This window comes from Rana temporaria, chromosome 3, assembly GCF_905171775.1.
Source record: "Rana temporaria chromosome 3, aRanTem1.1, whole genome shotgun sequence".
NCBI lineage: Eukaryota > Metazoa > Chordata > Amphibia > Anura > Ranidae > Rana > Rana temporaria.
This window is the reverse complement of record NC_053491.1, coordinates 387,080,503-387,107,443: the sequence shown is the minus strand read 5'-3', so window position 1 is coordinate 387,107,443 and position 26,941 is coordinate 387,080,503. Positions and strand designations below refer to the sequence as shown.

Sequence of the window (26,941 nt, the reverse complement as noted above, 5' to 3'; positions counted from 1 at the left end):
GTGACAAGTTCCTTGCTGTGCTCAATGTGATGGCCTTCCGCCAACCTTGATATATATTTTTAGGAACTTGATATTAAAACTAGAACAAAGGTGGGTTGGCACACCACAACCTCCATGCAGGAACAGTTATGGCAGGGAGATCTCAGTGTTGGATGATTCAAGGCCTTTAAGTCTATGCCCACCAGAGCCCAATTATAACTAAAATATCACTTTGGGGTAGACTGACCCATTACTGATGACAATATATACTGAAAAACTACAATTCCCCCCCCGAGACCGTAATGAAAAAGTAGATTATAGACAGACGGCTCTACAATTTATCGGCATACACAAGTGTTGCACCCAAATCCCTTCACTGTATGTCAAGAGCTGCTGAACCCGAGGTACTCGTAGGGGGCGAATCCTGACTTTTCTCCAAGTTTGGTACCACTGGCCAGAAAAGAAAAATTGTGTAAATCTTCTACATTGCAGAGTAAAGTTGGCCATACACAGCTTGCATTCCTGCCAATTCTTGTCGAATCACTTGAAAATCAAGCTGTGGGTGGCTCAGTCAGCACCCCGTGGCGTGACAAACTTTAATCTTAACCAAGGAGCCTAGAAGAAAATTATGAGCCAAACTAGTGGCGGCTGGTGCTCAAAATGGTTGGGGGGCGCAAAAAAAAACAAAAAAAAAACGCTGCCACTGTGTCTCCCCCACCCGCCCAGCACTTAGCTTGTCTCAGTGGGGCAGCGGGTCACGGCTATGTCCTACACTCGCCTCGATCTCTTCCCATCCTCTGCCATGATTGGACGCCCGATAGGTGGCATCCAATCACAGCGTGTGTCGTTTCAGCCAATCAGGTGACAGGTAACAGACCTGAGCACCTGATTGGCTAAGATGGGGTCCAGTGTTAGGCAAGCGATTCATTCACCTAACACACAGCTAAATGAACAGCGAACGCCCAGCATAGCGCCTGCTGTTCACCTTTTTCGATGCCTACAGCTCTAATCAGGTGCTTCCAAAAAATACCATGCATGCAATGCATGAATCTATCTATGGTGATAGACAGGTGGCAGGAGAGAGGGGGCAGTACCCGTGCGCCCTTTATGGACACACCACCACTGAGCCAAACTGACAGCCAGATAATCCCTGTTTGGGTATTCTGACAGCTGCGGGAGCAATCACTGCTGTGGCTGTCTGAATACAATATCTAGCAGGGAGGGTTGCTCCATCAACACTGCTTAGAGCAGAACATGAGAAGAGTGTGCATTTAACCAGCCTCAACACAGGCCTAGATGCTGAGCAGCCAAAACAGTAGATACGGCATGATATAGGCCCAGACTATGGGGTACAGATAAAGATCTCTCCATGTCCCTCCAGAGGTAAGGTGCTATCTTCTGCACAGTGTAAAAGCTTTGATGCTGATCATCAAAGCTATCGCTGCACACCATTGGAGAACCATCCAACATGGTGAAAGCAAACAAGAGATGAACATAAAAAAAAAAAATCCCCAGAGAATCTAGCAGAGCTTTGCACCCACGGATCAGCAGATCATGGGTGCAATGTCCGACTCCTGCAGACTCTCAGGATAGCGGTCTGCCTGTACCTTCGATACAGGGAGTCAGACAAGCCGGCCAAACACGGTTCAACAGGAGCCGGCGTCAGATTCAAACTGTTATTGGGCATGCCGAATGTACAAAGTCGATCCATCAACTTGGGTATAACCAGCCTGCTGGATTTGCTTCCGACTATCGCAAATATCTGCTATAGCAATAACCAATGTCTTCTCCTGGTGGGGACGGCTTCCCCCGTCGACCACCACCAGGAGAACACAATTGTCAATTCCCTTGTCAGCACTGTCTGTGTAGATGGGGGAATTGTGCAAATTTCTTCCACCGTCTATGGTCAGCCTTACTTGAGAGAAGGAAGATCAATGAACTACAAAAATACTCACCTGCACCCTCGCAGTTCATTGAAAAGTACAAGACGTCAGCTGCAATGGCCGACAGTACTTGTAGTTCATTCATTCACAGGAAACTTGTGTGGGCAGGTGAAGGTTAATCGTTCAATGGGGATGCCTATTTAAAAAAAAAAGTGTTACATCTAAGAGGACACTGCTCTCACTTTGCAGAGATATCCTCACTCTTCCTTGCAGGAAGTAAAGGGAAATCTTTCCATTAGAACACATACAGAAGAAAAAACGCTGGGAATTTAGCACCTCCAGCTCCCGCTGGAATCTGCTTTAACCACTTCCCGACCGCCTCATGTAGATATACGTCGGCAGAATGGCACGGACAGGCACATCAACGTACCTGTACGTGCCTGCCTAGACGTGGGTCGGGGGTCCGATCGGGCCCCCCCCCGCTACATGCGGCGGTCGGATCCCCTCGGGGAGCGATCCGGGACGACGGCGCGGCTATTCGTTTATAGCCGCTCCGTCGCGATCGCTCCCCGGAGCTGAAGAACGGGGAGAGCCGTATGTAAACACGGCTTCCCCGTGCTTCACTGTGGCGCTGCATCGATCGTGTCATCCCTTTTATAGGGAGACTCGATCGATGACGTCAGACCTACAGCCACACCCCCCTACAGTTGTAAACACACACAAAGTGAACCCTAACTCCTACAGCGCCCCCTGTGGTTAACTCCCAAACTGCAACTGTCATTTTCACAATAAACAATGCAATTTAAATGCATTTTTTGCTGTGAAAATGACAATGGTCCCAAAAATGTGTCAAAATTGTCCGATGTGTCCGCCATAATGTCGCAGTCACGAAAAAAAAAAAAATCGCTGATCGCCGCTATTAGTAAAAAAAAAAAAAATATTTATAAAAATGCATTAAAAACTATCCCCTATTTTGTAAATGCTATAAATTTTGCGCAAACCAATCGATAAACGCTTATTGCGATTTTTTTTACCAAAAATATGTAGAAGAATACGTTTTTTGGGGGATATTTATTATAGCAAAAAGGAAAAAATATTGCATTTTTTTCAAAATTGTCGCTCTATTTTTGTTTATAGCGCAAAAAATAAAAACCGCAGAGGTGATCAAATACCACCAAAAGAAAGCTCTATTTGTGGGGAAAAAAGGACGCCAATTTTGTTTGGGAGCCACGTCGCACGACCGCGCAATTGTCTGTTAAAGCGACGCAGTGCCGAATTGTAAAAACCCCTTGGGTCATTTAGCTGCATATTGGTCCGGTCCTTAAGTGGTTAAAGGGGTTGTAAAAGTACAATTTTTTTTCCCCCCCAAATAGCTTCCTTTACCTTAGTGCAGTCCTCCTTCACTTACCTCATCCTTCCATTTTGCTTTTAAATGTCCTTATTTCTTCTGAGAAATCCTCACTTCCTGTTCTTCTGTCTGTAACTCCACACAGTAATGCAAGGCTTTCTCCCTGGTGTGGAGTGTCGTGCTCGCCCCCTCCCTTGGATAACAGGAGAGTCAGGACACCCACTAACAGCTCCTTTATCTGCAAAGTAGAGAACGTCCTGACTCTACTGTAGTCCAAGGGAGGGGGCGAGCACGACAGTCCACAGCAGGGAGAAAGCCTTGCATTACTGTGTGTAGTTACAGACAGAAGAACAGGAAGTGAGAATTTCTCAGAAGAAATAACATTTAAAAGCAAAATCAAAGGATGAGGCAAGTGAAGGAGGGCTGCACCAAGATAAAGGAAGCCATTTGGGAAAAAAACCTTTACAACCCCTTTAAGCTCAGATCATAATCTAAAATGGCTCTGACCAGAAGACATGTGGGGTGAATTGGTGACATCACATACAGGGGTGATGTATGGTCATTGTGATGGGCTGGATATTGGATAAGGGAACAGCTGTGGAAGGGTGACAGGGACACTTCACCTGCCTATGAGGTTTAATGACCTGCTGATGTCAGAGTGATGCTTCCAATTGGTGTTTAACAAGCAGGTGTGGATCTTCTACTGATCACTGAACATCGACATCCATCACTCATCCCTGCCTCTCTCAGTATTGCTGTAATCCAGAAGGTAGTCACTCTCCACCTCTTCCTTCGTGTTTGTAAACTCTTAGACCAAGTTCACACTGGTGTGGGGGAAAACACCACGCGGTCCGCACCGGAATCAGACCACATTCTTATGCACATCCCATGCAATGTCTGTGTGGTGCGATAACAGCCATACATTTTGCATGGCTGAAATCGCATCCGCACCAAAATGGTGCGGGACCTTTTTTTTCTCCTGCACCTGAATTGCATTGTAAGGGTGTTTACACCCATGCAATCAAACTGCGTTTTGTCATGCGTTTGGGTGTTAAAGCGGAGGTTCATACGCACAGGACACTTTTTCCCCTTAGATGGATGCTCGTTTTATCTAGGGGAATCGGCTATTTGTTTTAAAATATGAGCTGTACTTACCGTTTACGAGATGCATCTTCTCCGCCGCTTCCGGGTATGGGCTGCGGGACTGGGCGTTCCTATTTTGATTGACAGTCTTCCGTGAGGCTTCCGACGGTCGCATCCATCGCGTCACGATTTTCCGAAAGAAGCCGAAGGTCGGTGCGCAGGCGCAGTATAGAGCCGCACCAACGTTCGGCTTCTTTCGGCTACTAGTGACGCGATGGATGCGACCGTCGGAAGCCTCTCGGAAGACTGTCAATCAAGAAGGAACGCCCGCTCCCGAAGACCCATACCCGGAAGTGACGGAAGAAGATGCAGCTCGAAAACGGTAAGTACGGCTCATATTTTAAAACAACTAGCCGATTCCCCTAGACACAGCGAGCATCCATCTAAGGGGAAAAGAGAAAAAAAAACATAATTGGGTGAACTCCCGCTTTAAGAACATGGATACCCACAGCAGATCGTGCGAGTCGCGATGCGCTGTCTGAATGGTTCAGCTGTCTTCTGGGACATACAGATCCCAGGAAGCAGCAGGAGAAGGAGGAGGGGCCAGACATGACAGATTGCTGTGTGATCTTACCAGGAAGTGGAAGCAGGTATCTGTCAAAACCAGGTACCCGCTCCCCCAAAAGTGCCAAATGTGAGTGCGAAGGGAAGCTTCTCCGTTTGGGTGGAGCTCGGCTTTAAGGAAGTGGCCTCGTCCACCTGGCTCTAGCAGTCTCAGGATTGGATGGATGGATGAGGTAAAATAGATCGATTAAATGCATTTCATTTGTGTACAAGTTTGCCTGGAGGTCAGCTTTAACAGTACAAGCACTGGTGCCACGCACAACATGGCTGCCCCCAGGCCCCACACGGCATGCCCACACTAAATTACAGAAGTCCTTTCACACAATTAGGATATGTCACGGCAGCTCTTGAAAAAAGCAATAGGCACTGATGTGTGCTAATAATTCATGAGCGCCCCATCTGGCACGATATCAGATTAATGCACAGCAGCGAGTACAGTACCGAGCGCCTGCACTGGTTATTGTGACCAGGGAAGAGACGTGCGTCCTTTTTCCCTTCGGTAACATAAGGTGCGGGGGATGGGAGCGCTGACCTAAATTGCTCTCTCAAGTCAACCCTTTGATGTTCCTTCAAGTCGGCCCTTCAGACTTTCCCCCAGTGCTAGAAAACCAGTTGTTTCAGGAGGGAAGGCCTCTATCAGGCCACTTTCAGGGGCAGCGTTTGTTAGGACAACTGTGAAAATGCCTTTTAAGTCAGACTCCACCATCCCACCCCAGGAGAACAAAGGGGAAAGAAATAAAAAAAAAAAATCCTTTTCAGGCTGAAAGAAGAAATCTGCTTCATATCCAAGGCCTCAGTCATCTCTGATGTACCCAGAACAGGAAGATCAGCGTGCACCAAACAATTCATTCCTCTCTCATGCAACACACTTTGCTTGTTTGATCAGGTCAATTCTTATTCATTTCATCCAAAGCAAAACGACCAAGTCAAAGGACAAACACACACGCTACACTCTACTGCCACGTCCCTCCGCCACTTTGTCCAATCTCTGTGCAAGCTCCATGCCATATGTTCCCTTATACCTGGAAGTACAGCATCACCCAAGCACTGATAAAGCAGCAGAGTTTTCACTGGGTAGAGGAAGATTTTTTTCTATCTTTTAAGAGAACCTGTCATTTCGCCCTGTATGTGCAAAGTAGCTTATTTTAATGAATGCATAATAGAGATAAAAGGGTGTTTTTATTTGCCTGGGGATGTGCTCCAGCATTTCATCACAGGTCTTATTTAGGTTGCAAACAATTACATGTAAACCACAGATTCCCTTTAAACAAACTTGTTCTTTTCTCATTCAAGGAGAACAAAGCGGTGGGGAAAAGTGTATTTTGTCAGCTACATTTAAAAAGATTATATGGAGAAGTGAGGTGAGGGTGTGGAGGAGCTTGCTCAGCACAGAGTAATTAGACACACCAAGGGGAAGAGAGTTTTGAAGTGCAAGAAGCCTGTACTAGGGGAATTGACTCCTCCTGACAAAGTCAAATTCCCAAGTTTAACCAGTTACTAACCGCCCTATAGACGATATACGTCTACAAGGCGGTCGCTTAACTCTGGGAGGATGTCCATGGACGTCCTCCCAGAATCGCCCTCTGGGGCGCGCACACGAGAATGTCCGTGACCGCCCACGAGAATGTCACGGTACATCGCCGCCGATAGCGGCGGTTTACCACGTGATCGCTCCGTCCAATGACGGCGCGATCACTTGTAAACAAACCGGCGTCATGTGATGACGCCGGTTCCTCCCTCCCCTCTCTGTACCGAACGGTACAGTGTGACAGGAGAGGGGGGGGGGGGAAAGAGCGGATGCAGCACAAGTGCTGTGGGCTGGATCTGTGACAAATGCAGTCACAGATCCAGCCAGCCATCCATCCCTGCTCAGCCATCCGTGCCCCACACTTACCCTGCAATACCCCACCACTTACCCTGCAATACCCCACCACTTACCCTGCAATACCCCACCACTTACCCTGCAATACCCCACCACTTACCCTGCAATACCCCACCACTTACCCTGCAATACCCCACCACTTACCCTGCAATACCCCACCACTTACCCTGCAACGTTGCATATGGGGATTTTTAAGTAGCGAAGTTTGGCACCATTCCACGAGCGTGTGCAATTTTGAAGGGTGACATGTTGGGTATCTATTTACTCGGCGTAACTTCATCTTTCACATTTATGCAAAAGAATGAAGAAAAAATACGAAATGTGCTAAATTTTATAACAGAAACAAAGAAAAATTCTTTTTTTTTTCGAATTTTTAGTCTTTTTTCTCTTATAGCGGAAAAAATAAAAAACCCAACGGTGATTAAATACCACCAAAAGAAAGCTCTATTTGTGTGGAAAAAAAGGACGAAAATTTAATTTGGGTACAGTGTTGTATGACTGAGTAATTGTCATTCAAATTGTGAGAGCACCGAAAGCTGAAAATTGGTCTGGTTATTAAGTGGGTTTACGTGCCCAGTGGTCAAGTGGTTAAAGATACATTAGGGAGTGTTTTTACTGGAAAAAAAAAACACCCATAAACGCTATTCAAAAAAACTTTACCAATAGCCCGTTTTTAACGCTGCTTTTTTCTGGCAGCAAAGCTGGCATTTTTTTAAACGTCCTGTGTGCATGAGGCCTAAATAATAGAGCTCTAGGATTAATGTTCCTCCTTGGACTTACCCAAGTGTGCCTTCAATTTTTACAAAAGTAGCTGAATTCAGTTTTAACAACACTGCTGCTCCACAGATGCAGTACAGTGAGCCCTCGTTCACACAGAATGAGACTTTGAAATCGTTTTTCTTCCCTTGACGTATCACGATTTCAAAGCCACAGGTCAGTACGATTTCAGGTGCGACTCACCAGACATCAGTACAACTTCCTGCACAGGCGTCTATGCAAGTCGCACCTGAACATAAAATAGTGCAGGAACCTTTTTTTCAAATCTGTGCGGCACCGCAGTCGCACCGATTTCAACAGTTCCATTACAGACAATAGGATGCGAATTGTCATGCAATTTGGAACAGTCAAATTGCATGACAAGTCGCACTGGTGTGAACGAGGGCTAAGCGAGCATTGTCACGTCAAGTTAAAGGGGTTGAAAAGTTACAATTTTTTTTCATAAATAGCTTCCTTTTCCTTAGTGCAGTCCTCCTTCACTTACCTCATCCTTCCATTTTGCTTTTAAATGTCCTTATTTCTTCTGAGAAATACTCACTTCCTGCTGTTCTGTCTAACTCCACACAGTAATGCAAGGCTTTCTCCCTGGTGTGGAGTGTCGTGCTCCCCCTCCCTTGGACTACAGGAGAGTCAGGATGCTCTCTACTTTGCAGATAGAGAAAGGAGCTGTGTGTTAATGGGCGTTCTGACTCTCCGGTAGTCCAAAGGACGGGGCGAGCACAACACTCCACACCAGGGAGAAAGCCTTGCATTACTGTGTGGAGTTACAGACAGAAGAACAGGAAGTGAGGATTTCTCAGAAGAAATAAGGAAATTTAAAAGCAAAATGGAAGGATGAGGTAAGTGAAGGAGGACTGCACTAAGGTAGAGGAAGTTATTTAGGAAAAGAAAAATTGTACCTTTACAACCCCTTTAAGAAGTGTGTCACTGGCTGGATCACCAGCTGAAAATAAAGGGAGCATAAAACCAGAAAAAATAAAAAACCAATGTCACCATATCCAAAGGACTGGTAACTAGTTCTTGAAAAGGATTAAAAGAATAGGCACTTGTTCCAGTTTTTTTATTTTTTTTATCTTTTTTGGCACAGAGACTACCTGGTTTGGAGACTTGACCCAGCTTCAGGTACTAGTACCCATTGTATACCCAGCACGGTATATTTTCCCTTTAACAGCCCTTTGAATCCCTGTGTACAGCACGCTGTGGGAACTTGCAGTGCTCCGACAGGCCTGCACACTCGCCAAGCAGAGCGGATTAGGTTACGACTCGTTCACACCACCTGTTTGGCAGTGCGGAGATGGGGTTAAGAGCTGTAACGACCCAGCGAGGAAAGATCTGTTCATTACTGCCAAGGAAAATTACACATTAAGCAAGGTACTTGAGAAGTCTCTGCGGGAGGACTGCGGCCTTATCCGCTCCCTCCAACGTAAAGCATGCTGGGACTTGTGACTTAAAAAAAAAAAGCGAATGTTGTACCTGTCTGCATTGTGCACAACCCACACAAAACATCTCCCTTACTTGAACCAACAAGGTAGATGAACTCCAGGCAAACAAAGGCACAGTTGAAGACAGTACACATTTTTGAAACGTTCTACCCGCCCAAGCATATGTCAATCCTGTGATCCAGGTGGCACAGGCAGGAACAGTACAGATTGGTCAAGACAAAGAGGAGATGGGTACTAGCACTTGCATAATTGGCAGGCATCAAGGATTGTGGATCCCACCCCACAGAACCCAGGACACTTGGATTGTAGAACAACAGCAGGGTGCCAGGCACTAGAACACCTATTGCATTCCAGCACCAAGATGATGGTAATTGTAGGCAGACTGACAGTCACCCGAAAGTACAACTGTAGTTCTGACTGTCACCCCGGGAGAGAATTGGAAACATATGTGCAGATGCTATGGTAGGAAAACAATGCAAGAGGAACTGCCACTGACCACTAATGCTGGAAGGGGAAAAATTTCACTGCCACTGACCACCAAAGGAGGAGGTTCAAATCCAATGCCACCGACACCAAATGCAGGGATGGGTACCACTGACACCAATGCTGGGGTGGGTACCATTACTCTCACTGACACCAATGCCGGGGTGGGGGGTTACCATTAATCCCACCAATGTATTGGGGGGGGGGGGGGGGTACACCATTTCACCCACTGACACCAGTGCTGAGAATCATTACTTGCACTGGCACAATCATGCTTATTGAACCATCATTCAGTCTTCAGTGTACACCCAGTCCCTATTATAAAATACAATTCAGCAAAGCGAGAAAGATCACTACAAGTCATACACTAAAGCAATACCAACTTGACTGGCCACCCCCAGAAAAGGGGTGTCTGCGAGGGGGCGGGAGGGGTGGGCAACGAAAAAAAAAAAAAAAGCCCTCATCTACACACATTCCCAATCTGCTGATTTGGCAATAAAGAATCAGCAGTATATTGATAAGGTCATACCTCTGCTCACCATCAGCACATGGGCAATACAACACAGCCTGATAGAACAGAAAGTGGTTGAAAATGTTTCCAATAGGGTCACAAAATACAATCACATTGTTTTAAAAAAAAATGCTCACTCTTCACTTTTTTCTGACAGCTCAATGTACCGGACCTAAATTTTCCTTGAAGCAACAATTATTTGTGAACCAGACTCACTGACAGAAATGATGCCAAAACCGTATTTGAGGTGTTGTAGCAAGAGAGTCATAGCACACGGGTATGAAGGCCCCCTTAACAACACGCATTATGCTAGCGCGATTCTTACATGGAAATGCAAATAGTGAATTGGGCAGCTCATTTACTTGAACTATTCTAAAGAAGCTCAGGGACCAAATTTTGGCCTTAAGCCAGGAGCGATTTTACATGATTATCACGCATTTTATTACGCCGCATTTGAAGTGCCAATCGCCTTTTGTGTTCATCACGAACTGGAATTGCTGCGATTTTGCCAGTGATTCCGCATCGTCCATATATGGCTAAGATCCCGTCTGTTTCATATAGGAAGATTTATACATTTTAATTATGAATAATAAGTATTTTCTTGGACACAGGCTTTAATCATGTGCACTGCTATTCATATATACGGGAAAAAAAAAAAGCTTTCAGGAATTGCACGCAAAACCGAAACATTCAAACCGATAAGTCCGACAGCATCCAGCCAATTACACAAAAAGTCTTCAATGCCATCCAGCCAATGACAGAAGTCTCCGTGTTCTTCAGATGCAGGAAGTTCTGCTAACAAGCAGAGGTGTGAATTTTTCCCCGAAGCACAGGAGTCCTCCTTGGTCCCAGGCTATTAATAGCGGATTTAAGGTCTATCCGTCAAGCAAACAAACCTCTGTCACCATCCGTCTTCCCAGCTTTTTGTCTGACGGACGGCTCGGGATTCAATCTGAAAATTAATTATCCCATCTAATCCTGCGAGGTAGTGTACAGACAATGCCTGGAAGAGAAGACATTTGGGACAGAATTTTTGCACCTGGGAGTTGCGCCAAAAAAAAAAAAAATGTTGACCAACACTTGGCAGCCGGAAGGAGACATAAAACGGTTACCAAAGGATAAACTCGGGCTGATCTGCAAAGTACACGCAGCTTTGCCTCCCTCGAGCATGCATCACTGACAGGTAATAGTTTACCACAAGGGACCCCGACATGGAGAGCGTACTAATTGCCTCTAAGAGCTGAAGTAGGCAGTTTATGATGTAATCAGGCAGAAACACTGGACTTACCATTAAAAGGCATATTAGACCTTATGCAAGAAAATACACCCACATCAATTAAAAAAAAAAAAAAATGCATATGTTGTCTTTTTTAACGCTAAAGTGCCTGAAAAACGCCCCAGTGTGAAAGGGGTCTTAGGATTCGCAAAAGCACCGAACTGTGGATGTGATGCTCCTATAAACTATTTCTCCAGCCACACATCTGTACCAAAAGACACACCTTCGCTTATGGGGCTGGAGGAAGTATGAATGGACAACAAATCAGGCCACCACATTTGTGCTCAAAAATTACCTTTACTCTTCAACCTACAGCACTGTCATTTTCTATGGCAAGTTTTAGGCCTTCTATACACAGTTGGTGTACAGGACTTCCCCAGAAATGCAATTTCCTGCTTGTGCGATTGGCTCACTGATTTTTCTAGAAGTCTACACCAAGATTCAGGTCAGATTTTAGGCATCCCCTGCAGTAGAAATGTCATTTTTGGTGAGCTGCTATCTAATGGTTCAACACTTCTAAAGGGATGCAGATCCTGCAACTTTCCTCATTAGAACACTGCAAGTGCATCAGCTGATAATGTAAAAGTCACTCCCATGCTCCTTTTTTAAATCACTTATTCCTATTACAAGAAAAGTAAACATCCCTTGTACTAGAAATAAGGATGACAGGTCCTCTTCATGGGGAGATCTGGTGTCAAAAAGATATCAAATCTCTCCTTTACTTCTAAAAGCAAAAAAAAAAAGGTTTACTTTCACCCTGGACAGGAAGTGACATGACGACGGGCCTCCAAGGTCATATAGGCGATGATCTGGTCTTTAATTGCCTTTGAGACCAGCCGGCTGCACCGTCAGATCGTTTCTCGGGCGAGCCAGTGGAAACGGTAAGCCCAACACACACAGGTGAGCGGCTTCCCCATCGCCACTCGGAACATTTGGAAAACCAGTCAGCTGAAAAAAGAAAAAATACCGGGACTGTAGCCAATATCTTCAGCCACAATCACGATAAACCACTTTGAAAACCACAACATAAATACATGTTGCAGTTGGCAAGTGGGTAAAGTAGAACCATAGGCAAAACTGGCCAAGTTGAAATTTTTGGGTCAATCCCACTTGGTTCACCATTGTTAGCCCCATAACAGCACTGTCAAAAATCCCGGGGGGGGGGGGGGGGGGGTTGGGACGACTAATGGGGAAGACCTTTGCTATGCACACTTTGCATCTCAAGTGGCCACCTAACATAACACCAGTGCCATCCAGAAGGAAAAGTAACAAAACCCCTCAGTTTATGGCATCTCTTTGTCTCCAACAGTCATAAACCCAGGACTAGGAAGCGTTACATTAAAGTAAAAGTATCTGCCAGGTTTTATTGCTGTCTGTGTCCCAGGCTGAGGATATTCAATTTGTCCTGGTGACCATTGTCACTGAGACAAAAAGCGAATGAAAATCCAAGGATTTACAGTCAGCAGAGGTGAGGGGAAATCTTTCAATGGGGACACCTGCTCTAGCAACAACTGTAAGATTCCCCCTTGCTTTGTAGAGACTTCCTCTCACTTCCTGTTGTCTTTCCAGGATATTACATAAAAGGGAAATCTCTCCCAACTGGACAGAAAACAACCTGACGGGTGTTCTAACCTTTACCTACAAAACACACATTAAAGCCAAACTCAGGCCTACAGTTGTACAGGCTCCTCTGCTGTACTACAATTGCTCACCCCAATTTCACTTATCCTCTTATTGTTCAGTGAAATAAAACAGAGAAAAACCTTAGTCCGTTGCGCCCCATTGCTGTGAGTGACAGGTTATTTACATATCTCATGCACTAGCCTGGAGACGGGCATTATTTTTTAATTCTGCCCCCACTCCTTTTCTGAAGTCATGTTGTTACTTTTCTGGATTTTGACTGGATGTTGGTGATCATAGCAGAATTCAGTGTAAGGAATACAAAGGAAAAAATGCATGTTGACAAGGAGAGTGTAGAGGTGGGCGGGGAGTCTACTGACATCACATCTCTACCCACAGAGCTCCAGACAACAGACCCACCCACAGAATCTGCAGTTTTTCAGTTCTTAAAACAGAGGGGAGACAATTGACAGGTAAGGATACATGCAGGAGGCATGTATATCCTTATAGATCAGCACCATGGCAGTAGTTTAGAAAGGATGAGAGTGGGCTTACATCCACTTTAAGAAAAGTTTGCTTTTAACATTTAAGTTTTTGAATGAATGGGCTTTCTTGAATGAAAAACATTTAGGGCCAGTTCACACCAGATGCAGTTCTGTGCGCTGTTTTTCTGCACTAAAAATTCCAATGGCTCTAGTTCAACTTCACACCATGCAGAAACTGACCGGAAACGGACTGCATGGTGTGAACTTGAGCCATTGGAATACATGAAAAACACTGTACATGTATTTTGTGCAGAAAAACGGAACTGTTGGAAATTTGCTCATTCGAGAAGTTTTCTCCTCCTGCTCCTTCATATTTTCTTTTCACTTCAGTCGAACGCAAATGTTGATTTGACTCCACCAATGATTACAAAATCAATCCGTTTCTTAAAACAAGGCTTGACAAAGCCCAGGCGCTAGGTGGCCATGGCAACTAGAAATTGTGTCCTGGCGCCTGGGCTTTTGTCGGCCCATTCACTGTTGGCACCATTAAGACCCACCTAACAGCCTCTTCACTGTTGCCATCACTTGTGCACCCATCTGTCCTGTGTAACTTCATCCACCACGCCGCCCACAGTCACATCGCCATACACCTGAAACATTTGTACACAGCCCTGGAAGCTGTGTAGAAGAATATTTGCACAGGCTCCGGGCCACTGGTCATGAGACGGCAATGACGAATAAGAGACTCATTGGGCAGCAGTCACATTTTATTTTTTGGTGTGAAGGTGGCGATATCCTTTAAAGCAGTTGATTGTCCGGGTGGTAATTTTTACAAACAGGTAAGCCTATAATAAGACTTACCTGTAGGCAAAATAAATTTCTCCTAAACTTGTACGTTTAAGATATTCACCTTGCATGCAGCCGCTGATGTCAGCAGCGCATGCGCAGCGAAGATCCGGCACTTGCCAGAACGGAGGGCTCCAATGTGCAGGAGTGACGTCATCGTGGCACCGGTGCTGTGAGTGGGCTGGAAGAAACAGAGGGAACATGTCAGCTCCCTCAGCGATGACCGGGTGGCGCATAGTTACTAGCTCATTATGCCTTTGCCTTACAGGTTTTTTTTTTTGGGGCATACAACCGCTTTAACCACTTCAGCCCCAGCAGGATTTACCGCCTTAATGACCAGGCTATTTTTTGCGATATGGCACTGCGTCGCTTTAACTGATAATCGTGCGACGCTGTACTCAACAAAATGGATGTCCGTTTTTGACCCACAAATAGCGCTTTCTTTTGGTGGCATTTGATCACCTCTGCGTTTTTTATGCTATAAAGACTGACAATTTTGATTATATATATATATATATATATATATATATATATATATATATATATATATATATATATATATATATATATATATATATATATATATATATATATATATATATATATATATATTTTTTTTTTTTTTTTTACTTTCCTTAAAAATTTAATATAAATAACGATGTATTCAGTTTAGGCCAGTATTTATTCTGCAGGGAAAAACACACACACACACACACACACACCACACTTTCCTGTGTATTTACAAATGCTAGAAGCAAAATAATTAAAGTGGTTGTAGACCTCCATTTTAAGCCTATTGCTTACCTATAGGTACAGTAAATATCTTCTAAACGTGCGCCGTTCAGGAGATATTTACTCTGTACGTGCAGTTTCTTCACTAGCGAGTGCCGTGACTGGTGTCTCCCACGCGCATGCGCGGGAGTGACGTCCCGCAACTCTGGCCAGTCACAGAGCTAGAGTCTGCAGCCTCAGAAGGAAGTGGGACGAAGATGGATGCAGCCTCTGACGGGGACATCTTAGGCTTTGTTTGCAGGCAAGTGCCACATAACGGCATAGTATGCGATCTATACTAGCCCATTATGCTTTTACTTTGCTGGGGAATAAAGAGGCATCAGTGTTTACTTCCTCTTTAAAAACAATCAAAGTAGTTTGGGAGAGTGAAGTTCTGATTTTATACCTTTCTGGTGGGCTCTGAATGCTAGAACTAACAAATACTGCAGCTGCTGACTTTTAATATTAGGACACTTGCCTGTCCTGGAGTCCAGCGCCGTCCGCAGCAGAGGACGAGCGATCGCTCGTCACTCTGCTGCCCCCCGCCATCCTCGCTAAGGGAACCAGGAAGTGAAGCCCTCCGGCTGCACTGCCCGGTTCCCTACGGCGCATTCGCGAGTCGCGCTACGCCTGTCGATTGGCTCCCACTGTGTACTGTCTGCCTGAGACTGTGTGGCCGGAAGTGGGTGCAAATATCTGTCTTTAGACAGGTATCTGCACCCCGCTCCCCCCCTGAAAGGTGTCAAATGTGACACCGGAGGGGGGAGTGTTCTGATCAGCGGGAGTTCCACTTTAGGGTGGAGCTCCGTTTAACCATCAAGGCCATTTTGTGCCTCAAGTAAAATCGGTAATCAGATGATTGCTTTTGGCTTTAACAATTAATTGGTAATGAGGTTTTTAGGATAAAAACAGAAAATAGTAAAGAAAGAAAAAAAAAAGTTGGAGTCTCAGCAGGTGGAACATTATGTAAATGCACATTTCCTATAAGATGTCATTTTGCAAGCTTGCTAAATATTTACACAGCAATTAATTCCAAGTGCCGTTTACACAGACAATCAATGCGCGCACACACACACAGCAACCGCTGCACATGAGGGGCTCTGATTAGCAGTCTAAATGGCTATTTGAATGCAGAGCAATGCAATACTGTCTATATGGCGGGGGGGGGGGGGGGGGGCTGTGTTGGGGGGGGGGGGGCTGTGTTGGGGGGGGGGGGAATTCACAAGAGCTGTGACAGCATGGCAGCTAAGCGCTTAGTTGGTTTACAGCACTGATGGTCTGGGTCTGCACGTCAAACAAATGTTCAGCTCAAAGTCTGTATGGGTTAGCCAAAATATTGCTTTGTTGAAGCCTAAACTCTGGGCATTCTTTGACCTGTCACACGGGGCGGACTCCATTCTGATCACCAGTGTGTGCAGAACGGGCAGATGAAAGGTCCATGTCCACTCAGTTTTTGCAGATCATAGAGCGGGCAGATGACAGGTCCATGTCCACTCAGGTTTCTGCAGATCATAGAGCAGAGCGGGCAGATGACGGGTCCATGTCCACTCAGGTTTCTGCAGATCATAGAGCAGAGCGGGCAGACAGGTCCATGTCCGCTCAAGTTCCTGCAGATCAGAGCAGAGTGGATAGATGACAGGTCCATGTCCACACAGTTTCTGCAGATCATAGAGCAGAGCGGGCAGATGACAGGTCCATGTCCACACAGTTTCTGCAGATCATAGAGCAGAGCGGGCAGATGACAGGTCCATGTCCACACAGTTTCTGCAGATCATAGAGCAGAGCGGGCAGATGACAGGTCCATGTCCGCTCAAGTTTCTGCAGATCATAGAGCAGAGCGGGCAGATGACAGGTCCATGTCCGCTCAATTTCTGCAGATCATAGAGCAGAGCGGGCAGACAGGTCCATGTCTGCTCAGTTTCTGCAGATCATAGAGCAGAGCGGGCAGATGAAAGGTCCATGTCCCCTCAAGTTTCTGCAGATCATAGAGCAGAGCGGGCAGATGACAGGTCCATGTCCGCTCAAGTTTTTGCAGATCATAGAGCAGAGCGGGCAGATGAAAGGTCCATGTGCGCTCAAGTTTCTGCAGATCATAGAGCAGAGCGGGCAGATGAAAGGTCCACGTCCACTCCAGTTTCTGCAGATCATAGAGTAGAGCGGGCAGATGAAAGGTCCATGTCCGCTCAAGTTTCTGCAGATCATAGAGCAGAGCGGGCAGATGACAGGTCCATGTCCGCTCAATTTCTGCAGATCATAGAGCAGAGCGGGCAGACAGGTCCATGTCTGCTCAGTTTCTGCAGATCATAGAGCAGAGCGGGCAGATGAAAGGTCCATGTCCCCTCAAGTTTCTGCAGATCATAGAGCAGAGCGGGCAGATGACAGGTCCATGTCCGCTCAAGTTTTTGCAGATCATAGAGCAGAGCGGGCAGATGACAGGTCCATGTCCGCTCAATTTCTGCAGATCATAGAGCAGAGCGGGCAGACAGGTCCATGTCTGCTCAGTTTCTGCAGATCATAGAGCAGAGCGGGCAGATGAAAGGTCCATGTCCCCTCAAGTTTCTGCAGATCATAGAGCAGAGCGGGCAGATGACAGGTCCATGTCCGCTCAAGTTTTTGCAGATCATAGAGCAGAGCGGGCAGATGAAAGGTCCATGTGCGCTCAAGTTTCTGCAGATCATAGAGCAGAGCGGGCAGATGAAAGGTCCACGTCCACTCCAGTTTCTGCAGATCAGACACGGACAAAGCCTGCTCTGCTCTAAGGGCGGCTGGGGGTAAGTGGACTGTCTGCTTACATCAGACTACCTACGATCTACCTACATGGAGAACGGATCACCTTTGGTTTGTTTTTAGCAGACCGGATGGGAGGTACAGTGGGTATAGAAAAGAATCACCCCTTCCTTTAAAATAAATTGCATCTTGATGCTTTGCAGCTTGAAATTAGGACAGACACAATTTTGGTTTTATCCAGCTGTGTTTACTCAGCGCAACTTATAACATCCAAGTGAGTAAGTCCCCATGAGTACGCTCTGGTGGGCGGAGAAAAACATGTTAGGGGTGTGGCCTTGAAAGGGTCATTCACTATTAAACAGCAGCCTCTACTTGATGTGCGGCTCCCGGGACACCCATCCCTATCTACTATTGCTTGGAGCACAGACGAGCTCCCTTCCTGGCCAGCACCCACCAGAACTTAATTTCCATACAGCCTGAGCGCCTCACACACACACGAGTGTTTTTTTCCTGGCAACCATCCTATACAAGCCACATTTGTGGAGTATTTGTGATATTGTTGTCACTTGCACGCAATGACCACTCTGTCATAAATTCCTGCAATGGCTTCAGGAGTTGTTGTAGGCCTCTTGGTAGACTGACCACTTTCCTCCTGGCTCATTCATCCAGTTTGGGGTAACGTCCTAATCCAGGGAGGGTCTGTGTTGTGCCAAATACCTTCCACTTCTTAAAACTTCTCTGTTTCTAGACATTGATAAAGCATTCGACTTGTTTTTTTGTATCCATCGCCTGACTTGTGCCTGTTCACAACTTTTTCCCGGAGATCTTTTGACAGTGCCTTACCACCCATAGTTGATTGTTTGCTTCATTTGCACTACCAGAGACTCAAATGCTCCAGGAAAGCTCTTTTCATGCTGAGCTAATCAAAATGACCACAGCTAATCACAGTTGAAAGTCAAATGGCTTGGTGTGTCATTGAGAAGGTGATTAGCTATACCCGATTGAGTTTACAAGCCATTTTAGGAGGGGGTAATCCTTTTTCCAACGCAGTGATTCTGTTTGATTTTTTCATGTTTTTCCTGACATGTTAATACAGGGGGATAAATCAAAAACTGTCTTCATTTCAAACTGCAAAGCAACAAAATTTGTTTTTATAAAGGGCGGCGATTCTTTTCTACACCCACTGTAGATGGGTGTAAACAGACAACTGGGTTTACACATTTTTTTTCCCCCTCAGTTTAGGCCAATTCGTATTCTACATATTTTTGGTAAAAAAAAAAAAAAAAAAAAAAAAAAAAAAAAAAAATCGCAATAAGTGTTTATTGATTGGTTTGTGCAAAAGTTATAGCGTTTACAAAATAGGGGATGGTTAAAGATTAATATTTTTTTTTTACTAGTAATGGCAGCGATCTTTTTCGGGACTGCGACATTATGGCGGACACATCGGACACTTGACACATTTTTGTGACCATTGTCATTTTCACAGCAAAAAGTGCTATAGAAATGCACCGATTACTGTGAAAATGACAATGGCAGTGAAGGGGTTAACCACTAGGGGGCGCTAAAAGGGGTTAAGTGTGTCCTATTGACAGAGGCCCGCTAGCCTCCCCCTGAGCCGGTTCGTTCCCTGGGCATAGACGGGCAGACCCTCTCGGCACTTGATTGGATAGATTGATAGCAACACAGCCATTGGCTCCCGCTGCCGTCAATCAAATCAATGACTGTTTGTTCATGCCTGCAAATGCTGTACTTGGGAGCACACTCACGGTAACCCCCAGGGAGAGCGTTTCTCCCAGGGGGTTTACAAATGCGAGGAGGAGCCACGAGTGCTGCCGGGGACCCCAGAAAAACAATGATCGGGGACCACACTGCAAAACAAACTACACAGTGGAGGCAAGTATGACTGTTATTTAAAAAAAAAAATTATATATATACCGTATTTATCGGCGTATACCGCGCACTATTTTGCCCTGAAAATCAGGGCAAAATCGTGGGTGCGCAGTATACGCCGATACCCGATTTCCCGCCATGAGTTTGAATACTGCGCCCGCATATAGCGAGCGCAGTACACTCGTGAATCTTCGGCCAGTCTCGGCGCCTCTCGTACTGACGTCCTGAGCGTACAGGACGTCAGTGCGAGAGGCGCCCGAGCCTGCCCGAAGATTCACGAGTGTACTGCGCTCGCTATATGCGGGCGCAGTATTCAAAGTCGTGGCGGGAAACGAGCGGGAGGACGCCGCCGAAGGACGCCGCCGAAGATGGACACCGGACCCGCCGAAGATGGACACCGGACCCGCCGAAGATGGACGCCGCGCAAGACATCAAAACTGTAAGTACAAAACAACAAAAAATCTTTTTTTCCCACAGGATTGGGGGCCACTTTGGGGGTGCGCGGTATACGCCAGAGCGTGTTATACCGCGATAAATACGGTATATATAAAAAATCACTTTACGATAGCATGGGGAGTGTCCTGTTTTTGTTGCGGTCTGTGACCCCGCTGGTGAATCTCATCTATCTTAATCACTATTGTCCTTGTAGTAAAAGAAAAAAAAAAAAAAAGAAGAAGAGGTTCAATTCCAAATCCAGCAGTTGTCATAGGAACAAAAAGGTGATAGTTATCTTCCGATGGGGACACTTGTGTTGGTGAAAACCAAGAGGCAAATTCTCATTACTTTGGACCAATTTCCTTCTATTTCCTGTCGTGCCTCTAGAACAAGGACTGTAGAGAAATCTCCCCAATGGGTACAGATAGCAAAAAAAAAAAAAAAACCCAACCTAAGAACTGGCCCTCTAATCCCCTTGGTCTATAACCCATTGGGTGGTCAACCTGCAGCCACCCAGCTGTTTCAGAACTACAAGTCCCATGAGGCATTGCATGCCGCTGACAGCTACAAACATGATTCCCAAAGGCAGAAGAAGAATGCGGGGACTGGCAGTTGGAGCGCCCATGCTCTTCTAGTCTAACCAATACAACAAAAGTTTTGACTTGAGATAAACTAAGGCTGCATTCACACCTCGGCGTATATACGCCTGAAGCGCGACACTCGTGCCACTGGAGGGGCGAATTTCCATTGCTGTCTATGAGATGGTTCACATCTCACGCCGAACGCCGTACGCCTGAAAACAAGTCCCGAACCCTTTTTTTCAGGCGGCTTTCGGCATAGACAGCAATGGAAATAATTTGTGAAAAAAAAAGTTAAACAAATCGCGGCAAAATACGCCGCATTACAGTGTGAATGCAGCCTAATAGACACAGCCAAACACATGCAAAACAAAAACGCAATTAGAAAATACCGCTGTATGGATAAAGACTATTTACAATCAAGAGGGAAAACATTTGAGAAATAGAGAATATATAATATATATATATATATATATATATATATATATATATATATATATATATATATTTTTTATTTATTTATTATCTATCACACACACAGCTGAACAACCAGGGCCAAAAGAAAAAAAATCAACAAAAAGCACAAACATACAGAGCAATTTGCAATCAAATTGAAAAAAATCAACAAAAAGTATGTTTATTTTTGTTATACTAGCAGATAAAGCCAAGCAACACAAAAACAACCTTAGCAAAACAAAACCCAAAATGCACAAAAAGAAAAAAAAGGAGTATACACGTGCAGATTTGCCATCAAAGGGAGGAAAATCAAGGCAAACTTTTTATAATAGCAGCAGATACAGCTAAACAACCAGAGCAAAACAAATACCAAAAAAAACAAAAAAAACAGTAAGACCCCAAAAAGTATGAACCAAATTAGAAAGGACAGATGTACAGAAAAGATTTATGATCAAAGGGTGGACAATCAACAGTAACGTATATAATTATATAACAATAGTAGATACAAACAAAAACACAAAAACAAAACAAAAAGCCCCAAAAGCACAAACAAAATCCGATAAAATACAGATGTGCAGATAAAGGTTTTTCCATTAAATGGGGGCAGTAATGTTTGTTTTTCTTGTCGCAGAGGAAGAACAGAGGCAGAGCAGGACACGGATTGAGGTCACCGTACAAAACAAAGTGTTTTCCTCAATCCAGAGAACAAGAATTGTCACCTCGGGGTGCAGTTGCAGCGTGTGGCCGCGGGGGGCAGCAGAGAGCGCGCAGCTGAATGGGAGGATTTAAATGTCCTCGGAGCCATGCTGTCAATCACCCCCCCCCCCTCCTCCTCCTTGTACACTCACATCCCCCTCCTTCTCCCCCCTCCGGCGTCTGAGCACATCACCCGGCCTGATGACTGGAAACAAAGCTGGAGAGCGCCCCACACACAATGATAACCGGGGACACCGTGCGATCGTACCGTACGGGGGAGAGGGGAGCGATCACACATCCTTTGTTTAATGTCCCCCCCTCCCATCATAACACGGAGACAGCAAAGTTTCCACAAGTCTGGTGACACCGTCCGGCCATTGCACACAGCGGGGTCACCTCTTTGTTGTCAGTGACAGCCAATGGGGTGATCGGAGGAGGAGATCCATTGTCCTGCAGATCGGATCGGCCGGCAGATGTGATCGGTGTGTACAATGAGCCGCACTGACAGCCGGAACATGCCAATCACATACACATCGGCCCAGGACACGTGGGTTTTTGTTTGGAGGGGGAGGGGAAAAGTTTTGGAGTTATGGGCTGCTCACTACCAGCTAGGACTTGGGGGGGGGGGGGGCACATTTGAGCTCCGTAATGATTACTTGGGGGGGGGGGGTTACAGACTGGGGTGTTGGGGACACTGTTTGGATACGGGGGGCATCAAGCACTTCAGAGGTGTCAGAAATCTGGGAGAATCAATATTTGCAGCATTTTTGGTGTGACGTTGGGGATGTGACCCAATAATTTAGGGTTCCCCCCCACCCGATGTCAATTATCTTGGGGAAGTGGGGTGATGAGACCTTTTTGGGGGGTTAGGATTGGGTAATTTAAAGCTTAACACTGCGTGTGCCAACAGTTTGGGGGTATGCTGAATTTTATTGCATAGGTTTGGGGTGCCCCCGACAGCGTTTATATTAAGTGGGGGGGGGGTGTTAGACCCTGGCATGTCCACACTTTTTGGGGTTAGAATTGGGCAAGTTAACGCCTAACAGCGGTGTAATTTGAGGGTATTATGGGCATTTTTGGGGGTAGATATTGGGCAATAGTTTGGGGTGCCCCTAAGAGGTCCCCTATCTTGGGGAGCGGTTCATTAGACCCTGGCATGACCACACTTGTCAATAGTTTGGGGGTCAGTTAAAACTGGGGGCTATGACCTTGGCATGGAAGTACCTTTTCAGATAAGATGATACCCAACAAGTTAATGTTTGGAGGGGCTATAACCCCAGTTGGTCAAAATAAATTGGGGTGCCTCCGATATTATGGGGTGTGCCTGTCCAGAAGGTCAGCTATCAGGGTGGTGGGCAGCTGTGACCCCCTAACATGACCATACTATTGGGGTAGGTTAGCACTTTTGGGGAGCCATGACCTACCCAGGCACTTTTGGGGGACCCCTGTGATGTGAAATAGCTGGTAAAGGGGCAGCACTTTGAGGGTCCCCAATGTGGATGGACCCATCATGTCACTTTGGGGGGGCAGTGATATAGGTGACAACTTTTGGGGGTGACAGGTGACCCCCAAAATGGACAGAACCCGTGACTGTGTCCAGGTCACCCCCTTTTTGCTTGGCACCTGACCCCCTGAACACGTGACTAGTTTGGGGTGGGGGTGACATGTGTGCCCCCCACTATTTCTAGGACCCCCGAATAAGTTGCAGATCTCCAATCACAGCGGGGTCCCGGGGGGAGGACAGCGAGTGAAGGCGGACAGTCCCTTGAAGTGTGTCTGCGGCCCGGACTTCACTCCATTGCCCCAGACCACCTTATTGTTATGATCCTCCCTGTCCCAGCAGTCTCCGGGCAGCTCCCCCCTCCTCCGTCCCCTCTCCCAGGGCCCACCGGCAGCCCCAGCCCCCCGCTCACCTGCTGTGGAACCAGTCCTTGCAGATGTCGCACTCGATCATGAACCGGCTCACATCGTAAGGCTGCCGGCAGACACAGTAGACGGGAGCCGCTCCGGCCATCTTTAAAATCCACTCTCCAGCCCAGACATCACACACACAGCACGGAGCGGGGGAGGGAGTCACTGCGCATGTGCCGGATCTTCTCTCATTTCCCCCGCCCACCTCGTCCCCCGTGCAATTACACACACACTCACTCTGCCCTAGCTCCTGCCTTCCGATTGGACGCTCGCTCGTCCCGTAGGCGTGGCCGGCCGGCGAGCCTGGTTAGTGATAACCGAAAGGGGCAATCGCCTCGGAGGTTTTTTTTTTTCTTTTTTTTCCGAAGAGTTCCGGAAATAGCCGAGCCTCCTGACGTCTCCACTTAAAGGGTACGCAGCAGTAATTATGAATGAACGTGTGGTTTAATGTGATCTCTCTGCAGACAGCGTACGGAGAGAGGAGGAAGTGTGACCCTGTCATCAGCTATTCATCACCAATACTACAACATACACACTGCTCCGGATGGAAGAGTACCTGTCTACAAGCAAAAAACAGCAGAAACTTTTCATTTTCAATCATTACCCATTGTTATCTTGGAAATCCAGCTTAAAGTGTTATTAAACCTACAACAGTAAAATCAGTCTGTATATACAGTAAAGCATGCGTGTTATACTCACTACGGTTCCTAAGGGGTTGATCCTCTGCATTGTGTAAAAAGGCTGCCTGATCCCGTCTTCTCTGATCCTCCCTTTCTTCCAGTGTCTCCAAAAATAGCCGATGTCTACAGAGCCTTAGGGGGCACTCTGCACATGCTCAGTTTGGTGTGTATTATTATTATTATACAATGTTTTTATAGCACCAACAGTTTGTGCAGTGCTTTACAACATGAGGGCACACAGTACAGTGACAATACAGGAGGAATCAGAGGGCCCTGCTCATTAGAGTTTACAATCTAGAAGGGAGGATAAGAGAGTGTGCATGTGATCAGCACAGGGCCAATCAGCACTGTCCAGACAGAGGGTAGGGGACCTGCATTCTCATTGGACAATCGTGTGAGAATGAAAACCCCTCCTACAAGCTTTAACCAGACACTGATAGAAATTGCAAGACTTCTATATACTGCTAATGAGAAAAGGTATTTATCAGTTTATATTTACAAAAATAATGCATTTCCATGTTCTGTGTACTGTGGGAGACCACATATAGTGAATGCAGAGTCCTGGGTTTAGTAACACTTTAAGGCCCCTTACACACGGGGACGGATCCAACAGCGGCGCCCGCCAGCTCAGCAGTAGAGCTGTCCGTTGATCTCCGCTGAACAGCGGATGACAGGACAGGTCCCTCTCTGCTCACTGAGCGGGGAGGGGCTTGTCCAGCGCCGCTGCTTGTCTATGGAGAGATCGGACGAAAACGGATAGCATCAGATCGCACCCAATCCGGACATGGTCACCGCTGGCATCCGATGCTCCATAGACAAGCATGGAGCGCCTGTTTAGGTCCGCCTGTCAGTTTATAATGTTCCGGCAGTGTGAAAGGGGCCTAAGGCTGCGATCACACCTTTGCATTCTGGGAATGAATTCAGAAGTGCGCATTTCTGCACACGTTCCTGGAAACGCACAAACAAAGTGCCAAAGCACGCATTTTGCCTGTGCCTCCATTATTTCCTAATGGCGCACCAAACGTGGGTAGCAGTCAGGTAAAGAAACACGCCAGGCTCACTGCCACAAAAGGTGCAGGAGCTACTTTGGCGTGTTTGTCACACATAGGGCAGCCCATCCTGCCCTATGTTGCTGCGCAGCAAACATGTTGTGTCACACAGGTATGAATGGGGCCTAAAAGTATTATTATTATTATAAAAAAAAAAGCACTTGTTGTTTAACCATATGTAGCGCCCCCTTGCTTTCAGTGTGGGCGCTGTGCCGAAGTTGATGGGGAATGGGAGGGTTAGTTTACTCCCATTCACAATTTGTGGAAATTTGGGTTGTTGCCAATTTCAGAGTTTGTCCTGTGGGTCGGTCTGCGCTCCGGGGGTGCGTTGTCACCCCTGGGCGGCAGTTGGCGCTAGAGGGGTTCTGACCGACCCACTTTCCCCAGCAGCCAATCAGAGGAGTTCTGCCCTCGTTGGGCATGCTGGGGGGAGATATACCTGTGGCAACCGCCATTGGGTTCTGTTCTGTGCGGGGGCCCGAGTTCCATGTGCGGTATCCACCTTCAGGGTACGCGCATCCATGGGCCCCACCATGGCCTGCTTCAATGAGGTTGTACACCATGCGGAGCCTCACCCTAACATTGAGAGGGGCCCCAGCGACTTGCTGGGTGATCTTTAAGTGGCGCTCCGGCTGCCAGGCCTGTGATAGTCGTCTCTCCGGGGGCACTTTACCCACCCTGATCGGGGTGGCGACGAACTGAGTTACACTATTGCTAAAAGCAGGCTTGCTCTTTTTCGTATCCAAGGCCTGATACTAAAGTTTCTCTATGCTCATCAACCTTTCTCTATTGTGTGCCATGTTGATGTTGGCCATGTTGGGCCTTGGAATAAAGCATTGAAAACTCATTTCGTGTCTGCACACTTGCTCTTCATCTACACTCTTGGATGTCACCCCTAGACCAAGCCAAGAAGGTAACTCAATATGCCGATCCCAAACTAATCAGCGGCTCCTCCGGGGGTGAGCGCTACACATATAAAATTGGTTAATATAATATAAGCAAACGTCTGAGCTGGCCCCTCTCACCCCCTCCACGGCCCAGAGCTCCAGTGAGCGTGGGTGGGGCAAAGCAGTGACTGACAGTCACAAGCTCTCTGCTCTGGGAGCCCTGAGAATCAAGTGATCTGCAGTGTTTGATCGCTCGGTTCTCAGTGTTAGAGCCGACGAGAAACAAATTGTCAGGAAAGGCGTTTCAGGTAGTCTGCCTAGCAACAGCAGTGTCAGAAGAATGCCCGTGCGTGGATGAGCCGTTCGGCAAACGAGCAATGGCGCGCGTGCTGTGACAGCACTTGGCGCCAAAATAAGCTATTTAAAGAGATCAGACACCTTGCTGCCTTGCTGTCCGGTCTACAGTGTTCCTGAGACCCCTGCTACCTGTGATTCTGTTTGCTGACTTTGTTACCTGATCCGGCTCTCCCTTCACTACTCCTGCTTGCTGCCTGTCTTTGATCTCGGCTTGCCCTGACTTCGCTTTTGCTTTTCCTTCTAACCTGATTGCTGCCTCCCTAAT

General features: G+C 46.6%; 1 protein-coding gene across 2 annotated transcripts in view; it reads right to left on the bottom strand.

The window, feature by feature from the left end:
- The window catches only part of KDM7A (lysine demethylase 7A), a 121,445-nt gene extending 97,570 nt beyond the window's left edge, over nucleotides 1-23,875 (bottom strand). The window contains exon 1 of one of the 2 annotated variants that reach the window (XM_040345744.1): nucleotides 23,706-23,875. In XM_040345744.1, the coding sequence (XP_040201678.1) occupies nucleotides 23,706-23,806 (101 nt within the window). In that variant the 5' untranslated portion in view covers nucleotides 23,807-23,875. The remainder of the gene's footprint in view (nucleotides 1-23,705) is intronic. The other variant, XM_040345745.1, reaches the window with a different exon arrangement.
- Nucleotides 23,876-26,941: the final 3,066 nt, after the last annotated feature.